We start from the raw sequence: 21,044 nt of genomic DNA, 5'->3' as shown, positions 1-21,044 counted from the left end.
TGGGAATTTCTTTGGAGATTTATTTGTACGTTTTTGAAAAGAGGAAGATTTAATTCTGAACAACATGTAAAAAAAAAATAGTCATAAATAAAAAATGTATAAATAGTCATAATCTCAGATAAAGACTTTGGTGCCGCATTTGAGGTACCTCGGAAGTAGTAAATCTGGAGGGGGGAAAAAACTGTTTTCAATGTATTTTTCATTTGACCCTGGCTTTGTTGCTGAAATAGATGATGAAATGAAATTTAAACGTCCTACGTTGTAATTTGTAAAGTAAATAACAGTTTGCCATAAAAAATATAACACGCTTATTGTCATTGAGTACCTTAACGGAAATTAGGTCAAATATACCACAATTTTGAATATGTGACCCATTTACGGAAATGTTTGCCTAAAAATGTTACCCCAGAGAACAGCGGATAAACTGAATGGAACGCGTCCTGTAGTTCCTACGCACTTCCGCTTCCTGTACAAGGGGGCGTGACCAAAAGGAATTTCTGTACCGCGTGCGCCCTCGCGGAGTGTTTACCTCTGCAGTTTAAAACACTACGATAATATTTCAGCTTAGAAATGGAGACATTTAACATGCTGCTGTTGGAGTACCCTCAGCTAATGTACGGCGGGGTTGGAGCTGCGGCGTTTATTGCAGGCGGATCGCTGCTCTACAAAATAGCTTCCAGGTAAACGCTCCGCCTTTTCGGCCATCTAAACCAGTCTCCTGTGATTTCTAACACGGTTAGGAAAAAAATGTTTTACGTTTAATTTGCTTTTTAAAGAACTGTTGCAACTATTTAGATTAAGTGCTTATTTGACAAGAATGCATACGTGCATTTTGTCTCGTGTTTAGCACTTGTCTGCGAACATACGCTAGCCTGTGTGCTAACGATGCTAACAGCTGTACCAACTTATTGTCAAACACTTCCATACAGCTTTAATTTCTTCATGTTGCTCAAGTCTGATGCTATCCAGTGCAAGAACAAGGCTAATAAGGTGTTGTGGCCCATACCGACCTTGTGAGCTCCCCAGCTGTCGAACCTGAGAGTTACTTTTTCCATTTTTTGTAGCGGAACGTGTAAATTAAGAAAATGCTGCTAGTGCCTTGATATTTGTAGTATGCTTTTACTTGTTAAAAATAACGAAAGAACTATAAGATTGATCCGGTTATGCATCATAGCTTGCCCTCATCAGCTTCGTCGGATTTCTATTGACCTAAAAATTAAAAATTGCTTTACATTACCTCACTTGCTTATATGTGTTTACTTATTGACAATGATGGGAGTTCTTAGTTTTAATACATTAAATTAACGGGGGAAAAAATCTCAATTTCCATGTTTAAGAGGAAAATTAATAGGCAAGGGGAGAATTATTCCCCACTTGCCTATTGACTGATGCATTTTTAATCCTAAATATGTATTGTTACTGAGGGTGATGAGTAGCCTTTTCCTCAGTTTACACACCATGACTGTCACAACTTTTCACAACTGGAGTTGTTGCCACTTACTCCACCACTTTTCTCTTGCATGTGTATATTTGACAAATATAACAGGTCTTGTTAGCGTAACCTTTTTAAAACTTCTGCAGGATGTGTTCACATACGCCCATGAGTTGTTAATTCTTCCACACTTTCCGCTTGTAGCATGCTGCCTCTGGGACGTAACGTGATGGAATGTGCATCAGTATGTTTGGTAAAGAACAGAATCAACTAAAACTTGCTTATTGCTTACAGGAAGAAGCCTGCTTATGCAAATGTAAACTGCTGGTTCTGCAATCAGAACACAGTGGTGCCTTATGGAAACAGGAACTGCTGGGATTGTCCCAACTGTGACCAGTACAATGGCTTCCAAGAGGTAATTTCCAAAACATTTTTTTTTTAGCTTTGGAATTTTATTTTATTTTGGGGTTTTTTATCACATCGGTGCATTTTTATGTACTTTCTCTGTTTTCTGTTTGTTTTATCTCTATAAGAATGGAGATTACAACAAACCCATCCCAGCTCAGTACATGGAGCATCTTAACCACGGTGTATCTGGAAGCGTTCCTTCATCTGAGACACCGAAGACTCTGCAGTGGGTTAACTGTCAAATGCTGCTGTGCAGGAAGTGCAACAATAACCAGACTGTGAAAATCAAGCAGTTGGCTTCATATGTTCCCAGAGATGACGTAAGTAATCAGTTTTAATGTGCTCAAATTAAAATTAAGCATCAAATTTTCAAGGGGGGGGGGAGGGATTCCAAATCTGATCCCTTTTTTTGTCTTTCTCTTTGCTTTTCTAGGACAATTACGATGAGGAAATCGAAGCCTACAAGCATCACCTGGAGCAGACTTTTAAATTATGCAGACCATGTCAGACTGCGGTGGAATATTACATAAAATATCAAAACCGCCAGCTTCGCACGAGGCTCCTAACCCACCAGCTCCGGCGCTCCCGAGAATCAGACTCGGGGTTTGTGAAGGTGAGTGCAACCAAAAGTCTAAATAGATCAATATAGTAGAGCTTTTAGCCAAAGAAAAACATAATAAATTGGCATATGACGGCAGCCGTGGAAATATCACCATGAAAATGATCACGTTACATGAAACATGTAGATAGATTTACTCTGAATTTTCACAAACATACAGAGTTGTTGAAGTCTTATTTTGTCAACCTTTGCTTATGTTCCAATGATGCATTGTTCCTTGTTTTTCTTCAATGGAAGGAGTAGAAATGGAGCCATGTTTTCTCTCCCACAGAGCTCCCATTCTCTGTCCTCACCCACCGGAGTCGTACTGTTACGGGCCCTGGCCTTCCTGATTTGTGCTTTCCTTCTCACTACGTTTGTCTATAAATTGCCAGAACAGCCTCTTTCTCCAAATGGGCCTCAGACCTTAAGTGGGGGCGTTGTTCCTCCAAAGCCAAAATCAAGCAATGAGTCCGCCGCCAGCAACGCCACAGGTTTGCCTGTGTGGCAGGGTCTGCTGGACGTCATCCCAGAAAAGGCAGTTGAGAACGCCAAGCTAGTCTGGCAGCACGGCAGGGACAACCAGCTGGCGATAGTGTCCGTGGGCCTGATAACTTGTCTCACGGCTATTTTCTTAGCCGGACCGATGCGGTAAGCGTCCACCACGTCTTTGTCGCTTCTGTTCGATATTTTAACTTATAATTTGCAACAAAAACAGCTCTGGTGGTTTGAATTTCCAGGTTGAGGAGAATCGACGCTATAGCCTCTGTCCTGTGGTTTGTCGTCTTGTGCCTCTGCCTGGCTGAGAGCTACTTGACCGATATGCCGAGCTGGATGAACTCAGTGATGCTTGTTAGCACCTCCCTCTGTTGCCTCGTCAGCCTCGCTGCCGCCGCCGCGACTCACAAGCCACTGGGTCAACGAAGAGCCAGATATCGAAGGTCAGATTCTGAGCAGTAATACATGTTCACGTTGTGTTTGAATGTTGAGAGTCTACATGTAGTCTTCTCTGGGTGGTTTGTGTAAGAAGAACGAACATAGCTGTGGTCGGTTTTTCCTCAAATAAAAACCCGTACCTGCCCCTCATTAGATAAATAGCTCTTTTAATTTATCAATCATGGTTTGAATAAGTTGTCATTTTCTTGCAGTGACTGTCAGACTGATCTCAGAACGAATGATGGCATCTGTATTGGATAATGCAACACTATAGAGCTTAACCTAAATCCAGTCCTCTAGAAGTGTTTTAAATAACTTTGTTTTTATTTGAGGAAATCTATTTGTCATTTCTTTCTATTTCACTGTCTATTTTTATTCTGTCCCTTTGCTATACTGTTGTGAGAACGACTGATGACATTCAAATAGCAAACTCTTTACTTAAGGACAGTGTAATAATTTACAGTAGACACATGGTTTTCCATAATACCTGAATCATGCAAGAAAAAGTTGAAGAGATCAACTTCAACCGATGAGGTCTGATGATTTTAGAAAATGTTCTCCATGTTTCTCAAAGGTGGGACAAACATTTATGTAATCCATTGTGTGAAACTAACATTTATTTTACTAGTTTAGAGTATTAACTATACATACCATTAACAAAATCACATTTAAGGTGATAGTGTTGCGGGACTGTAGTCACATTCCTATCAGTATTAGCTACTGTATGTTTTTATAGCTCTAGGATTTCTGTTTAAAAATGTCTTGAATGTACTAATTAATATTAACACTACCTAGACGCCATTGCATGAATTACTAATGTTAACTCTCAAAATGTGAACAAATCTCGGCCTGTGTTTGTGCGAATCACTCGCAGCTGTACAAAAGAAAAGTTTTACCTTGAGCGCATAAAGCAGCGACTTCTAAAGCTGAATGACGGTTTTGTTTCATACAAACACTCGGTGTGTTAGCTTTGCCGCTTACACAGTGTTGGTATAGAAAAAAAAGTTGCACATGTAAGTTTGATTTTCCTAAGAATTGCTCAAAAAAGCTTTTACTAGTCATAATTCTGAGAGCTGAAAAAAACGGAAAACTTAGCAAGAACTTTGAACTACAGTAGCTGAATACTTTAAAAATCTATACTGAAGAAAAGCCTGTAATCTTATAGGTAGCATACTGTGGGGACGATGCCCGTTTCAGGCAGATCTTGTTACGTTTTCGGTTTGTACAGTAGCTCTTTGTGGCTAGGAGACCAGACAGTTATGTCATCTAAATAGGTTACATTTCTAGCTATTTTTTTTCTTAAATTATGATATGTAAAACATTTAAGATGATTAATGTCATAATCAGGTTTGATATTTTAAAATTAAAATTTGAACCTTTTTCCTTTGCCATAAGTTCTTGCATTTGCCAGTATTATTAACTGTGCACGGTCATAGTCTCGGTCTGGTTTCCATGTGAATATTCTGACATTTTACTGTCTCCTCTCCTCTTTTAAAATGATCCTCCATCTGTCTCCACCAAAATACCTCTAATCACTGGAAAACATTTGCTCTGTACAATATTGTGCAAGAAGCTGAAATGCTATTTGTCTGTAGTGATCAACTGTAAATTGTAGAAACGTAAAGCGGTATTAAGATTGTTTTTCATGCCTTCCTACGCTGCTTTTAGCAGTCTAGAAAAGTCTGGAAGAAAAGTCTGGAATCCAGCTTCAGCTGTGTGTGCTTTCATTATTTCTTAGTAGAACAAATAGTAAAATTCAGCTAGGTTGCTATTCAGTTACTCAAGTGTCTAAAATGTAAAAAAAATAAAATAAATCTGAATCTGGAACGTTTTTAATTTTGAGTGGAAAGTTCATAGGAGTCCTGCTCTCACATATTTGGTCTTTTCCTCAACACCTCTGCTACACATGGCTTTTTCATTTCTTTATAATTGTAGACTGATGTATGGTGACATGTTGGTAGTGGTGATGTCAATTAGAGCAGGACTGCATACTCTAACCAACAAACATTTTAAGTCTTTGACACTTCGATACATAGTAACATGATTGGATCTGATCAAATGCCTCCCATTAGCAAAAACATGTAAAGTGCCTACATTCTTGCACAATACTGTTTGTAGTTATCTAAACATGTTTAACTTGATCATAGCAATCTGATAGAGGAATACCTGACAACTAAACAGCTTGTTTAGGTTTGCTTTGTAGATTAAAACATTGTTAAAAGTGTTTTATGGGATTATGTACACAGAGATGCTCTGAAAATGCGGTGCAATGATTACTACAATATTTGTACAATACTAATATTCCTCTAATCATCATTCTAATTTGTTGATACATTTGTACCAACACTAACGTTGCATGAAGTTAACACGTCAAACCACACCAATTCTCAGTATTACTTTATTTAACTTCACTAAATGAAAATGGATAATAACAGATAAAAATGTGTCTCCAACTGCACAGATGTTTTCTTTTAGTGCAGTTATTAACTGTAGTGTTAGGCGTTTCAAAGAAAATAAAAAATACATTTCAGCGTTTGACAGGCTGTGAAAATCATAAGACGAGAAATGTAGTTTGCTTGTTTTTAGAAAAAATATCAACTTTATTGTAGTTTTCTGTATTTATTGCTGTGAATTTACTTCTGGTTCCCCATAACTGTGGAACCCCACATATAAATTAGATGCTTTAAGGTGTTTTTAGAGTATTGCATATACTGGCATTTGATGCCACGTCTGTTGATTATGAAATTTGCATTGTAGAAGTATTCATGCCCCTTTGTTTTTCTACATTGTCGCATTACAACAACAAGCATCAGGGTGTATTATTTGGATTTTATATGACAGAGCAACACAAATTGCTTCATATTTGTGAGGAGGAAGAACATGCTGCATACTGTTTTTCGTGAATAAAATGCTAATATTTTGGTGTCCATCTGTATTCAGCCTCCTCTACTGATGTTTTGATTTAAAAGTCGCTTCATATTTGTGGCCTTAATAAGAGAAAAGACACTTTGTGTTGTCACTTTTACCATTTAGGAATAAGATTTATTAACAATCTCACTCTAAATAATTACAAAAAAGTGTCCGTCTGCATCAGGTCCATTTGCTGAAGGGTCAAATTTGTACTGTTATGGACCATTAGTCGGGGGCCGCACAAAATTATTCTAAGGGCCGCAAATGATCCCAGGCCGCACATTGGACATCCCTGGAGTAAAGGGCGCTGAATTCAAATGCATGTTTCATTTTTCAGATCTTCATCTCTAAAATTTCTTTAGAATTTGTTATTTTCCTTTCACTTCTCAATTGTGTGTTACACTAAATCCTAGAGGAATATGTAAAATGTTGTGTTTGTAACAAGATGAATGTGGAAAAATTCAAGTGCGTCTTACAGTCGTAGCAAACAAAACTTTCCATACTGTAAGTATTGCAGTACTGAAGGAGAAATTGGCCTTTTTCAAAACCCATCAGACTGAAAAACCTTATTTGTATTTTCAAATGCCAAATTGCTACTTAAGTAATTGTGTCTTACGTATTTATGTAAAAGCACAACTTGCCAAAGTTTTACATACTGTACCCAAAACTGGCTATAAATATTTTGTTTGTTTGTTTGTTTCGTATGCTGTGATATTAATTATCCCCAGCCTCCATATTGATCTTTTTTTGCCTTTTGGGGTGAATTCCTGTATCAGTAAAATAAGCTGTCTGAGTGTTAGTTTTGCTAAGTAAACATTAAGCTGTAAAAGCACTGTATTAAAACCCTTATGGTAATTTTCACATATAAGGTACTATTTATGGGAACCGCAAACATATTTTGTGTGGTTTAAATATTGATTGCTCCTCTTTAACAGCATAATGTCGATATTTTTCACCTTCTCTGTTATTGTGAATGTGTAGCATGTAGCTAATAAATGTGATATTTCATCCATGGATGTTGCAGCGATGTGTGGACCCCATAGACATAAAGGCTGGGTTTTTTTGTTTGTTTTTTTAACAGATTGTCGTATCTGTTTCCAACGTTTTGTCTCCGATCAATCTGTTCTCTGGTTTCTGATCTGTAGCAACCATGAAAAGGGAGCTTCATCACTGTTGAGAGGTTTCTTGGAGTTTGCACATAGAAACATTGTGTTATGGATACTAGCGTGATTTGATGTCTGGCTTTACTTTGCTGATTTTTCTTTTCTTTTTTTGTGCTTCCTGTTGTTGGCTTTAATAAACAAATAAATACAAAATTGACTTCTGGTATTTTATTTATCAACCATCATGTGACATCTGTGCTCTTGTCTCTTTCTCCTCTTCTTATCTATGTTTCTATGTTCTATCTTTTGTATGTTGCACTATACACACCTACTGTAGCATTTTATATCTTTTCTCCACCTTTTTGCAGAGATCAAATCTCTGCTTTTTGTGTTTTCTTATGCTTTTCTTTCTTGTAAAGCCAATGCTATGTGGTTGCTTTTCTTCTTCACATGCAGCATTAACACACTTCGAGTTACGACCCCGGTTTGGATGTCCACCTGCAGTAATTTATTGTTTGAGGTAGTTGGGTCTGCTTGCCGTTTTTGTCTCAACTGTACTCCAACAAAACCCAGCTATTTTTAACGTTGTTTGTTCCGTCTAGTTTTCCACACCGATTATTGATGCTGCCCAGAATCATTTCTCAGCAACGGACCAGTTTGGTTCTGATCGTGTTTTCAGTCAGTAGACCATTACATTGCCTTTGTGTTGCAGATACCTTTCAGGCAGCTCTGCAGTCCCACCCTTCAGCAGCCAGCCTCCTCCCTTTCACCCAACCGACATGGCAGACAACTTCATCCTCACTCCACCCCCCAACATTTCTGAGCTTATCAGCCGCCAGCACGGTCCTCGCGAGCGCAAAGCTTCCCCCTCCACTCTGCCCGGACGCCTCAGCAGAGCCCTCTGCCTCGGGACGGTCCCCTCCCTCACAAGGACAGGTAACGTTGGAAATCTAAACTGGAGTTTATAAAACCTTTTTTTTTTTTTTTTTTTTTTTTTTTCAGCTTCTGAGTAGGATTCAACTTACAGGTTGCTATAGTTCTTTTTGAATAGATTTGGATTATTCTTGCAATAGTGTGATCAACTCATTAACTTATCATCCCGCACTATATTAAAAAAAAAAAAAAGTAAACAAAAGGTTAAAAAATGTCCAGTTTGAATGTTTTTATGAAAATGGTATGGCTTTTAAAACATGTAGCAAAATGCTTCATTTTAAGTTAAGATTGAAACTGGGGGAAAATTTAAAAAGTGAAAACTTTTTTTTTTAAATTGCTGCTAATGTGGGATCAAGGGCATTTTTACACTTTCAGTGTTATAGTTATGTATATATATGTATAGTATATAAATTGAAGTCAAATTTATTTGTGTAGCACATATCGGTAGCAAAGCAGCTCCATCCATCCATCCATCCATTTTCTGTTCACCCTTGTCCCTAATGGGGTCGGGAGGGTTGCTGGTGCCCAACTCCAGCTACGTTCCGGGCGAGAGGCGGGGTACACCCTGGACAGGTCGCCAGTCTGTCGCAGGGCAACACAGAGACATACAGGACAAACAACCATTCACACACAACACACACCCCTAGGGAGAATTTAGATAGACCAATTAACCTAACAGTCATGTTTTTGGACTGTGGGAGGAAGCCGGAGTACCCGGAGAGAACCCACGCATGCACAGGGAGAACATGCAAACTCCATGCAGAAAGACCCCGGCCAGGAATCGAACCCAGGACCTTCTTGCTGCAAGGCAACAGTGCTACCAACTGCGCCACTGTGCAGCCCTAGCAAAGCAGCTCAAAATGCTTTACACCATAAAAGCATAATATTGTTACCAATTGCAAAACAAGCAATAAATATTACATTTTGTCAAACATCATGAACAAAATCATCAAGCAAATATGCATCAAATATGTTAATGAATGCTCAACCACCTACTAATCAAAGGCAGCTCTAAACAGGTTTGAGTTTCAAGCCTCAGAGTTTCAGCATCTTTGCAGTTTTCCGGACGTCTGTTCCAGATTAGAGGAGCATAAAACTGAATCCTGCTTCTCCACGTTTGGTTCTGATTGTCATGGCAAAGAATAAAAACATCCAACGTATAGCAACGTCATATCAAATTGACAATTTGTTATTTGCACAAATAAATCTGAATAAATAATTCAGAAAATAAAAAACTCAAAACTTTCATTATAATGGTTTAGGTGAGGTGTTTGTGTGTTTTCATGGTGTTTTCTCTCATTGCGTTGAGCTCTACATGACAAAACTTAGAGTTGTTCTTTTTTGCTAACAAAAATAATTTTTATGGATTTTATTTTATTTATAGAAAATGTATGCATTTTGTGTTTTTTCTCATCTTCAGGTTCTGGCTATCTTTTTAGTGGTAGTAGACCTGGCTCACAATACAAAGACTCACAATCATCAGGTACCAAACTCTAGTTTTCTCTGACGCCACAGTACAGAATGAGGTTGTTGGTTTTTTTCACCGGTTTGTTTTTCTCAGATCACTTTTCTCTGAAGTCCGGGAGCCGCCCATCGTCCCCGGCCCCCTCTCCTACGCCTTCAGTGGCCGGGTCGGTCACGTCCAGTTCTGGCTCGGCCAGGCAGCGCCGTCCCCTCATCAGTCCGGCTCGCCTCAACATCACCGGCCAGAAGCTCCGTCTTTTTTCCAGCGAAGCATATCCAAAACTCGTTTCTCCACCTTTGTCCTCGTTTCCTTTTTGCGTAGAGCCGACACCTTCAATTTACAGCGGCTGCTTCTCACGAGACGTCTCTCCTTTCCAAAGCCAGAACGGTAGGAGTCTCCGGTTGACCTGGACAGAGTAGTGTTTGTTGTAGGTTGGATGTAGCACCACTAGATGGCAGTGTAGAACATTGTCGAGCCTGAGTGTGTGTAAGGCTAAGGTTTATGGCATGGTTGAGATGCTTTAGCTAGTGGTTTTGGGTAATTTGATGTGATTGTGTTGTAGATTTAAGTTGCTTACTGAGAGATGGAAGTGTGATAGAAGAAGAGGAGAAACAAAGCAGCTCCTCAGCGTCCTCCGCCTGCCAGGTTGGAACAACAACACAAAGTCCTGAGAGCTTCTCTCCTCAAAAAGGTAGGCGTCCTATTTGTAAGTAGAAGCAAGAGTAACTCATTAAGTCAATAATTGCTGATAAAATATTTTACTAATCTGTGCAGTATTATTTGTCATTTTTATCAGTTTTATTCCCAGATTGCAGATGATGTTCAGTGCATGAATTTACAGACAAAAAAGCTGAAACAGTGATTTCCTTTTTTTTTTTTTTGTCATTGTGTCAGCGAAATAATGATGAAGTCAGTGTTTGACTGCTTTTGTGTCAGTATTTGAACTTTTCCACCCAAAATGAATGACTTTATGTAACTCTGTAGGATCAAATTGCATGTATTAATATGTAAAATATAGCTACATAGGAATATATATTGTTGTACGTTGGCCAATGAATAGCATAGTGACCTGTTTGCCATTTAATGCTGTTCACTCTCAAGGATGGACTAATTATTTGTAGAAAAAATTTTCAGCTGCTTCCATTCACTATGTTAGAAAAAGTTGTTTGACGCTTGTGCAAATAATAATCTTTTTTTTTTACTGATAATACAAACAGTCAAGGCTTAACCAGAAATTGCAAGGTCTGTCTAAATGTTGCCATATTAATTTTTTTAATTGTATTATTTATGACAATCGGCCATATCAACGTGGTAAATTACAGGGCAGATTGGGTTTGATCACAGGACTTTTTGAATTCCTTCGTCAGGTGTCAGTTTATAAGGTCTCCAAGCTGCTGCTGTCAAAACGTTGTTTCTACTGACTGTAGAAATGTCTATAAAACTCTTCATTGTGTGGCTCACAATTGTCCTGGGGCTTCATGCATAAAAGAGTGTGCAGTTTTCACACTAAAACTTGGCGTACGTAAAAATTAAAAAAAGTGCTGCGCACAAAAAAAATCGGATGCATAAAGCCGTGCACACGCACGTGGCCACGCAGCTTTCCTTTCTTAATCCTAATTTGCGGGAAATAGAGCGTAGCTGCTGGTCCGCCCTGTCGCCACCCACAAATATATATGTAAATTAGTATAAATACCTGGAAGTCTGCCACCACGAAGCAATAACCATGGCAACGTCCTTGTTCGAAGCAGTATAAGTATGGTAATTACAATAATAATAATTATAGATTTTATTTAAAATGTGCTTTGATGTCATCTCACAAAAATAAAAAAAAAACATTTAAAAAAAAAAAAAATCCAAATTAAAGAAATAAAGAGATTGTGCAAATGCCTGTTTGAATCAGTAGCGCGTTCAGCTGGGATTCAAAGACAGACAGAGAGTCAGAGAGTCCTTTGAGTGGGGAAAGTGGACGTTTGTTCTAAATAGTAGAAGGCTTTATGTCCATAAGGCGCATTCACAAAGCGGGCAGCTCGACTGAAGGATGACTGCAGCTGGACCGGTACCGGTACCGCACGGCTCTTTTGCTCAAAGCTCCGGGATGATCAGTCTGAGCAATCCAAGCGCTCATAAACCATCATCAACATTTCCCAGCAGATCAATATGATCTCTGATCAATCGCTCCATCTGAATCCTTCCATTGGCGATGTTCTCCATCAGAGCCAAAGCGCTCCACAATTACGCGGCTCACCTGTTGATTAGTCAAACCTGTTGATTATTTTTAATCAGCAGGTTTGAGTTAAACTGCTGATCCAACCCTGTTTTCTTCTTTTAGTGAGAAAGAAATGACCCCGCAGATGCAGTCCATGTGCTTCGGCGCACGGACCAATGCTTTACATCTTTATGAGACAAAAACTGAGGAAAAGTACTATTTACATTCGAGCGAAGGTTTTCACATACTTTTATTTTTATTTTCTTTATTTTGTGTGCGTGTTAGCTTATTGTCTGAGGATAAATGCGGTTCAGTTTCATCGTTTACGTTTAAACAGTAAAATATTAAAATCATGAAAAACATCGGGTTTGGTGCTTCTTGGTCTAAATAACACCGAATGTAGTCAGATTTCAGTGTGTTTAGGTGAGTTTTGACGCTTTGTAGTTTATTGTCCACAGAAAAAGTTTGCGTGGCTGCTGCACATTTTCACGCCAGCAAAAAAGTGTGCGTATATTTTCTCAAAGTTAATTTATATACATGCTGACTTGTACACACGCTTTATGCATGAGGTCCCAGGTGTTTTGTAATAAAAGCTGAGCTTTGCGAACTGTACATGAGGCGAGTCTAATCCAACTTTTGAGTGAGTTGTTTGCTGCTAAATGCTCAGTTTTTTCTTTTTGTTTTGGGGGGGGGTTTCAGATGTTTCTTAAATTTCAGGATGGTAATAAATGTGACTATTGTGAGCCTGAGCATAATTAAAAAGGAAAATCACAAATTTTGCCCTTTAAATTGTTAAAGTTGGGAAACCATTTAGATGCACACATAGTTTTTGTGGTAATGTTTTTCTAAAGCAGTATTACCCTGAGAGCTGTTCAGTCTTATTCAGATTTCCCCACCATTAGAAAACCTGCAGCTGCATGCTTAATTAATGTGATCTGTACTTATTTACCAATTCCCATCATCTCAAGGTCTGTCTGGGTTTTATGGTAAATGGGAGAATGTCAATATTTAGCGTTTTTTTTAAACCTTGGTCTAGAAGAGTCCTGTTTCCGGTTTATTGAAATTTTAAATGCTGACAACAAGCCGAAAAGTTCCTGTTGCCTAATTGAGATTCTTCTTCTTCTTTTTTTTCTCTCCTCTCAGGTTTTGTGAAACATTTGATCTTACCCTCGGTTTTATTGACGAGCCTGACTGCCAACCTGTTGTTCGGCTGCTTCTATCTCTACCACAACTGGGGCTGAAGCCTCAGCGAGTCTCCTGCTGGTTTTCTCATGAACTGAACAGAGAGACTAAGCCTCTGGACCTTTTTTTTATGTCTCTGGCCTCCAATACCAGAAACCTCCCCCTTTGCCCCACCATCTGCTGGCGTTTGACTTAAAAACACAGCAGATTTCAGCAGACACGTTTCAGTTCGAGTAAGACCTCCTGTTTTGTCTAGATTGAAATAAGCTCCATGCACGATTGAGCCGATGCCGATTCGTCGCCGAGGGGTCACATGTAGCCTGCTGGCAGTGATCGTGATTGGGTGCCTTTCATTAGCAGAAAATCTTTTCTGGTTCTCTGTCAAAATGAAGGGGCACGCTTTGTTCCTGAGATGAAACGTGTTCTGTTTTGAAATGTAAAGATATGTGGTGTTGATGTGTATTGTCGTGTACATTCAGCTGCGAAACGGTTCACTGGCGCTCTGTTGTTACCTTCGCCTGATGCAAAGGTTACATTTATTCACTACTGAAAAGGTTCTCATAAAATAAAGTATCTTTGTTTATATTTATTTATCCAGTCAACCATTAGCTCCATCAAGAAGAATATCTTTTTTATTATTAGTAGTATTTAGTCATTGCAAGTTTGCTTGGACTGTTTGAGTTAAATATTTAATTCTTGGACTATGTGGGTTTAAAATCGTGTAACGTGAGTGCAGGTGTTTTGGTACGCTTAGTGTGAATGTTGATTTGATGTAAGTTACACTTGTGAAAATTGTATAGGACTTTTTTGGTGTACATCGGGACTATTTTAGTTTTATTTTATTTTTTTGCCGTGACTTTTTTTTTCTTAGACAAATGATGCTAATTAGAATTTTTAATTCACCTTTTTTTAAGTGATTTGTAGCAATGAAAAAAAACAAAAAGCTACTGTAAGGTCTCTGAATGACTGTTTAATGACAGATGCACGAGGCTCTCATTAGGCAGCCTTTAGGTTTTCAACACACTGTACACTGAACATACCTACGCATTTGTACTTGAAGTGTGACGGGCTTACGTTTGAAATCATGTTTGAACAGAAATGATCTTTTCTACTCCAACAAGATTAACCTCACAGAGGAAAAAAACAAACATTTTTATTTGTTTCAAAAAGATTTTTTCTAATCGGTAAAATGAACACAGTGCATGTTTGTTTTCTTTGGACTTCACTAGTGCTAAATCAGAGATATTGATGAGATGAAGTTGTCTGTTTACATCAGTGGTTTGAAGGTTTGTGGTTCTGCTGTTCAGCTGAATGTGTTACTCTCTGGTATAATATTCATCTGTACCAGTGCTATTTTTAAATAAATGTATTTTTTGTAACTCGATTTGAGCTGTTTTTCTTCTTTTCTTTTTTTTAAAGACCAACAGATTTACTTTTTTCACACAATTTTCTGCCTTAGGGTTTAGTATTTTTGTCAAACCTTTTTGAAGCATACTGATACTTCACATTAAATAGAAAAATCCATCAAATATTCTTATGTCTTTAATTTACCCTGCTGTGCTGGAGATCCTGGCTTACACTGATGCATTCCTGCTTTTTAAAATTTGACCACAGGTCCTTGTCTGGGGGAATTCCTGATAACTGACACAACGTTTCATTGTTTTGACCTCTGAACACTTAGTTTTTGCATGTACCAAATGACCTTATGTGCTCTTCCTTCATGCTGAAAAATGCATTCGTCCTCCCGACTTAGAAAGTCATTAAAGTTTTTTATATTGTTCTAAATTTGATAGTTATTTATTCACTGAGGCATTTTCAGCCATTTACGTGGGTGAAAACGGGTGCAGAAGATGTATCCCATAATAGACATTAATGTTCTCAAAATGGTCCACTGCATGTGTGAATATCTTCTGGTAAACAGAAGATACGTTTCCAGATGTCCCAAACGGCCTGAAAAGAGGAAGAAACTCTAAAATATTCTATAAGTTGTTGATTCACGTTGAATCTTAATAGCCTCAACTTCCTGCCTTTGAAGCCAGTTTGATCCAAAGCAGTGAAGACGACATCTGTCCAAAGAAAAATGATCTGAACACTTTACCTTACATTAACCATAAGGTCATTGATATGATGCTAACGCGTCATTTCACTTATACTGAAAGTTAGGTTTTTATGGTTGAAGATGGCATTTAATGAGCTTTCATTACTTTTGCATTTATTTACCCTTCATCTAATCACTGTTGATAGGTAATTACTCGACCATCAAACCTAAAGCATAGAATTTCTTTATTGTTTTATGAATTTTATCATTCATAAAAACTACTGCTCCCAGTTGTATTTCTCTGTTTTAGATGGACGTAAAATCTCTACTTTGTGTTCTTAAAAGCACGTTCACCTGCATTCGGGGTTGTTTGTGTTAAACAGGATTCTTCTCTATGGAGTCTCAGTTCTTTTTTTTTTTCTTTTTTCTTTTTTTGGCTTCTTGCGTAAGCAGTCTTTCTGCTGACCCTGAAGCCTCTCTCAGAATAAAATGTGACCAGATAAACTGCTGTGGCATCAGCTCAAAGCCATAAATATGTAAATATTAAAATAAATATCCGGGTTCTGGTTACAAACCTATGTTATATCGCTTTTACATCCACAGATTTCCTCTAAGACACATTTCTGAACGAAACATCACCAATGGGATTATGAGTGTAAGCTGTGGCACTCTGTTTTTAATCATTCAATTTTATTTGTTTTCATATTTCCTTCATTTCTAAATATCGCTCCCTCTGGCCGCCTTGTGTATTGACTTTGTTTTTTCCTTTTGTTCTAAATTAGTACATGTTTTGCTTCCTTTTTTTTTTTTTTACTTGTTTGATTTGGGCCCCCTTCTCTGTAACTCTCAGAATAACTTTTTCTCGGAACTGCCTCTCTTATTTAACCTTTCTGAACGACTGGTTTCAAAAGAGGAAGCTTGAGCATTCGCTGGCTTTGCTTCACAGCGAAGCCGGGTGGTTAAAGGAATGCAGAAAACAGCTGGTTTTTGGAAACATGTAAACAAGTTTATTATTTTATGGGTTTTATTGTCCATAAAGGCCGTTTCTGCAGCGTTGCTCACGACTTGAGGAGGCGGTCATTCTCTGCACTGCTAAGATAAGACTATGGTGGCATGAAGCATGTTGAAACCATTTTTAATATGAAACAAAGATAACCTGATTAACCTTATGATGCTAATTTTTACTAAGGCAAAAATCAGCCTGATGCCCATATGAAAAAGTATTTGAGGAGAATTTGCTGGTGTGCTTCGCAACGTTTTAGAAATTACTTTGTAGCTTTAACCAAACAGAAATTTTGTGTCCGACCTGCTCTTGACATTCTTGAGATTGATGTGTTGCTTTGTGAGGTCCTTCAGCCCGCTACGTGTTGCCAGACAGATTTTATTACCAATTTCTTGGACCATTCTATCCAACAACAAATGTGTTTTATTTCTAAACCATTCAATGTGCTCAAGTCTTTAGTTGTGTTTAGGATCACTCTGTGTTATTGAGCTTCGTCTACTTTCCCATCGGCTCTCTTTCCATATGAGAAAATGTCTGCGTCGTGATTCTTCCACCACCATGTTTCGCTGTGGTGCATTCAGGGTAATATGCAGAGTTTTGCATTCAGGCCAAAAAGTTCAACTTAGGGCTCGTCTGACCAGAGCACAATCGTTCACGTTTGCCGCATACCTTACATAGCTTACTGAAGTTTGCCACTATTTTGTAAGTACTTGATATTTTTCTTCTTGCACAACTTATTTGTTCTTTTAGCAGATTGCCCAACAGTTCTGGGTTGTTTTTCTTTATTCCTCTAATGTTCTCGAACACCACACCTCTGAGATGAGATGGATTCATACTGACATTAAATTACACTCAGGCAGACTGTTAAACAATCAAGTGTCTCCTGAAATCAGTAATTGACCTGGATTTTATGTGAGGTTATCATAGTAAGTGAGACTCAATTCAAATGCACCCTGCATGTTTCAGATTTGTATTTCTAAAAAAAAAAAGAGTGAGAAGCATGTTTCTTTCACATTAACAAATTAAGCTACACATTTTCTTGTACACAAAATTCATATAATTTTTTTAAATTATTATTATTATTGAGAGTTTAAATTTGTTAAAATCAAAGTTTGGAGTTGTGATGCAAAAAAATATGTGGAAGACTTTAGGTGATTTGAATATTTTTCGCTAGACACTATGAGCACTCTAAAATCCAATTCCTGGACACTATGCTTTTCTGCATAAGTGTCTCCTAAATTGTTCTCATCAATCCCACTTTTTTTGTTTTGTTAGGGAAAAAAACTATATATGCTTCAGCCTGTGCTAACTATGTTTTGCAGTTCAAATCCAGGAAGTAAAAGAACCTCTGGGGTCTCCGCCACAGCACGGCGGGTAGCTTCAGCTGAAAGACAGCAAACAGGTCACCCATCTGAACGTCACTTGGTTCAAACTATTATTGCGTGTTTGTTTATTGTGTGAGATGATCGTGTTGTTGCTCTGGAGGAGAATCGTGGCAAAAGCTCGATGTTGAAGCTGAAGCCCCCAGTTTAAATCGACACCAACAAAGATGCTTCCATCAAAGAAAGCAAAATTTATCAATATATCAGGAAAATGTTTGGCCAGAGTGTCAGTTCTGCACCTTATTTACCAACGGGGGATTTTTACTTTTTTTTTTTTTAATTTTAGGCTGACAGTCGAAAATAGTTTACCGGCTTTGTAGAGGGAAAGGGTGGGAAGCATGTTCATGCTTTCAGTCTGCCGATCTGGCCAAAAAGGTTTCTCTTCTGCACAGTCGTTTCCTGTTTCTTTTCTTCTTTTTTTTTAACCAGCTGGTCTGAATTGAACTCACAAGTTCATGTTTCATTTTTTCACAGCACTTGATAAGATCTACTAAAGCAAGTCTTATGCTCACAGGGGAGCAGCCTTCTGTGAAATTCAACGGTAAAAAAAAGGGGCTTTCAGAAGATGTGTACCGCAGAGAAGCTGAAGCGAACTGGATAACTTCACCTGGACAACGGACAAGTTGTTTGTGTCTTGATTTAACTCTTGTATGTTTTAGTCAAAGTTATTCTATTAAATTCAGTTTGAAAAGAAGCCCTTTGCTTTGCAGAGCGCTCTATTGTCACACTGTTGACATTTCCTCTTTCTTACTGTACGGTTGTAGCTACTACTGTGGTTTATGTTGCACTTCCATGAACTCACTGTTCATGGAAGTGCCACAAAAACGCCGCAGAGCTGAAATGTAGTTGATTGTCGTGTTCTCACAAAGAAGAAGAAGAAAACAGAAAGGGAGATTCCCATAGAGTTTATTTCGAGAAAAGGCTTCTTAGCTTGAAATGCTCTGTACAAATGTATTTACTTGCATTCAGATTTGACTAGCGATCTTAAATTTGTGAATTCATTTAAATGTCTGTGTTGCACACGGATGTGGGGACTTGATGTTTGAGTGAATTGGAGAAAAGCAGGCTGAAATCTACAGAAACACTGGCACTCTGCTCTGGGTCACAATACGTCTCAGAATACTTGCAGCAAAAATGAAACTGGTTATTTATCTGCTAATAAATAACCAGCAAATCTTGTTGAAAGCTTTGTGCTTCATGGACTTGAAGTAATACATAATGTGCAATTACCATGCAAGAAAAGACATATAACCATGCGACAGCAGCATTAATTTCCCTTTTATTAATTAATACAGATTGTTTTTGCATGTGAGGATTACACCAATGGCTACAAGGAGCAGGGTACACTGCCTGGAAAGTCATTGATTTTCATTCATTCTTTTTTTTTTTTTTTTTTATAACTTCATAGTGATTATTTTAAGAGAATTATCTACCAGGAGATAGGAACTACTCACAGCCTCTCAGCAGAACCCCATTTCAAAGACATTTGAAGTATCCCTTTAGGATGAGTTTTGATTAAAAAAGACAACACATTTTAAGAACTTAAATGTGTTCATTAGCAACTGTTTGATTTTGCTACAACAAAAACAAAAAATACAGAAGTGAAAGAATAGCAAACTAGCACAATGTAATGCAGGAATCTACATATTTTTAACACTATCAATACATTGGACTTTTAAATGCATTTGAAAACATGAATTTTTAGACTTAGCTGTTTTACACTATTTACTCAGTGTGCATTTAAATGATATTAAAACATGATCTAAACTGCCTCGTAGACATCTTTGCTAAAATTTGGTCTGAAACAGGACCTTTTTCCATGTAGTAATTCATTTTTTACAGGTTTACTAGAAATGCAAACCTATTTCAACCAAGTTAGACAAGCATAAGAAACATCAGAATGACCGAGGCTCAAACTCATGATCACTTTCTCACCCAATATCTTTTTACCTGATGATTGTGCTTCGGTACTCTTCACCTTATTTAGGTCTAGAGTTTCTGAAGTGGGCATTTCATATGAAAACTAATTCTTTTTTATGTGCAGGCAAAGGTTCAACTCTGTTCCTCGTCTGACATATTCTTGTCGGTATCACGTCCTCTGTGTCTCAGAACAACTCTGAACAACTAAGCCACAGAAGTGGAAGTCTAGTAGTTCTGACTGGAAATGAAGATTTGTGCTGAACGTTGGACATTTTCTATGAAAATAAAAAACCAACAAAAAACCTGACACACACACTTTGATGTTGTCACCTCCTCTGGAACAAGGATAACATTGGTTCAAATGAAGCTATCTGTGTTATGGTTCATTCTTCCTGGTATTATTGATATTTTTGTGGACATTATAGTTATTTAATTCAAAGTCTGAGCACACATCCCTTTTAGATCAGGCAGTTTGTTTGGACAAACCTCAATGGAAAAAAATACATAGGTCTGAATCTGGGCACTTTTTTAAAAAAAATTCTTTTTTTCATATTTGTTAAAACTATCATGTTGTGACAGCACAATATAAGACAGATAATCTGTAAAAAAAATATCGAGCTCATCCATGTGCTACTATTGGCGTCAGCAGAAATGCACCCATCCCTGTCAAAACCAACCAATCAGAGCCAAGAGTGGCTTAGCGCTGTCAATCAATCTCGTGTATGCGCTGCTAAGTATGATAATGGTGGAGAAGCAACTTACCGCTCCAGGAAAACTGTTTACCTGTCATTATCAGTAGCTATGCTAACTAGACTGAGTGTTTGTAGCAGTTTAGTTATGATTCATGTTGCGGTGAACCAGCTGTGAATCCTTTTTCTCTCTAAAGTAGCAGAGAGAAAGGGGGATGGTGGGACGAGGATGATTGACACCACTGAGAACCTTCTCCTGCCTCTGATTGGTTGTTTCTGACAAGCAGTGAATTTCTGCAAATGGCAGCTGGACTGCAGGGAGAAAGCAGAGGGGCTTGATTTTTTTTCACTAATTATTTGTCTCATATTATACTGTCAAGACATAGTGACAGTTTTAGCAAATATGTAAAAAATCAAATTAAATTAAATATTTTCTTCCAAAGGAGTGCCATACTGCAGCTTTATTTCAGCGCTATAGTGTTTGACAGGATCCCAAAGGAAGATTAAGATTCTTCTTTTAAAAAAAATAAAATAAAAAATCGGATCTACATATCGGGTTTCTTCATAACAAATCAAATTAAAATGACTAAAATGTGAGTCTTAGTCATTTTAATTTGTTGTGCCCAATTCACAAAACTTTCCAGAGGAGCCCCTTGTATTTTAATCAGCTTCAGAAAAGATAAACAAAACCCAAACAGGTTCTACAGCTTCCTTTAAACTCCATGTTTACTGATGCTAAACTAACGGCGCTTATCTTACAGCGCAACCTCTGAGGAAGAGGAGGGGGAGGCGGAGGCGTTTCTGCAGCGTCTCTTTGCGGACGGTCCCTTGGCCCCGCC

At 38.0% G+C, this 21,044-nt stretch overlaps 1 protein-coding gene across 1 annotated transcript; it reads left to right on the top strand.

Moving 5' to 3' along the window:
- The first annotated feature begins 469 nt into the window (after nucleotides 1-469).
- On the top strand, nucleotides 470-14,557 carry tmem201 (transmembrane protein 201). Its single transcript, XM_028018822.1, has 11 exons — nucleotides 470-680; nucleotides 1,727-1,847; nucleotides 1,966-2,160; nucleotides 2,274-2,453; nucleotides 2,731-3,089; nucleotides 3,179-3,379; nucleotides 8,100-8,323; nucleotides 9,741-9,803; nucleotides 9,882-10,172; nucleotides 10,348-10,476; nucleotides 13,135-14,557. Exons 1-11 carry the CDS (start codon nucleotides 571-573, stop codon nucleotides 13,230-13,232), a joined length of 1,971 nt encoding a protein of 656 aa, XP_027874623.1. The 5' UTR covers nucleotides 470-570; the 3' UTR covers nucleotides 13,233-14,557.
- Nucleotides 14,558-21,044: the final 6,487 nt, after the last annotated feature.

The sequence above is a fragment of the Xiphophorus couchianus genome, chromosome 1 (genome assembly GCF_001444195.1).
Source record: "Xiphophorus couchianus chromosome 1, X_couchianus-1.0, whole genome shotgun sequence".
NCBI classification, from domain to species: Eukaryota; Metazoa; Chordata; class Actinopteri; order Cyprinodontiformes; family Poeciliidae; genus Xiphophorus; species Xiphophorus couchianus.
Note: the sequence above shows the minus strand (reverse complement) of the source record. Positions and strands in the feature narration are given on the sequence as shown.

Coding starts and splice junctions, on each gene's coding strand:
- tmem201 (XM_028018822.1), top strand. CDS start 571: ATGGAGACATTTAACATGCTGCTGTTGGAGTACCCTCAGCTAATGTAC. Junction 3,090..3,178: donor TTCTTAGCCGGACCGATGCG/GTAAGCGTCCAC, acceptor TTGAATTTCCAG/GTTGAGGAGAATCGACGCTA. Junction 10,173..10,347: donor TCCTTTCCAAAGCCAGAACG/GTAGGAGTCTCC, acceptor ATTGTGTTGTAG/ATTTAAGTTGCTTACTGAGA.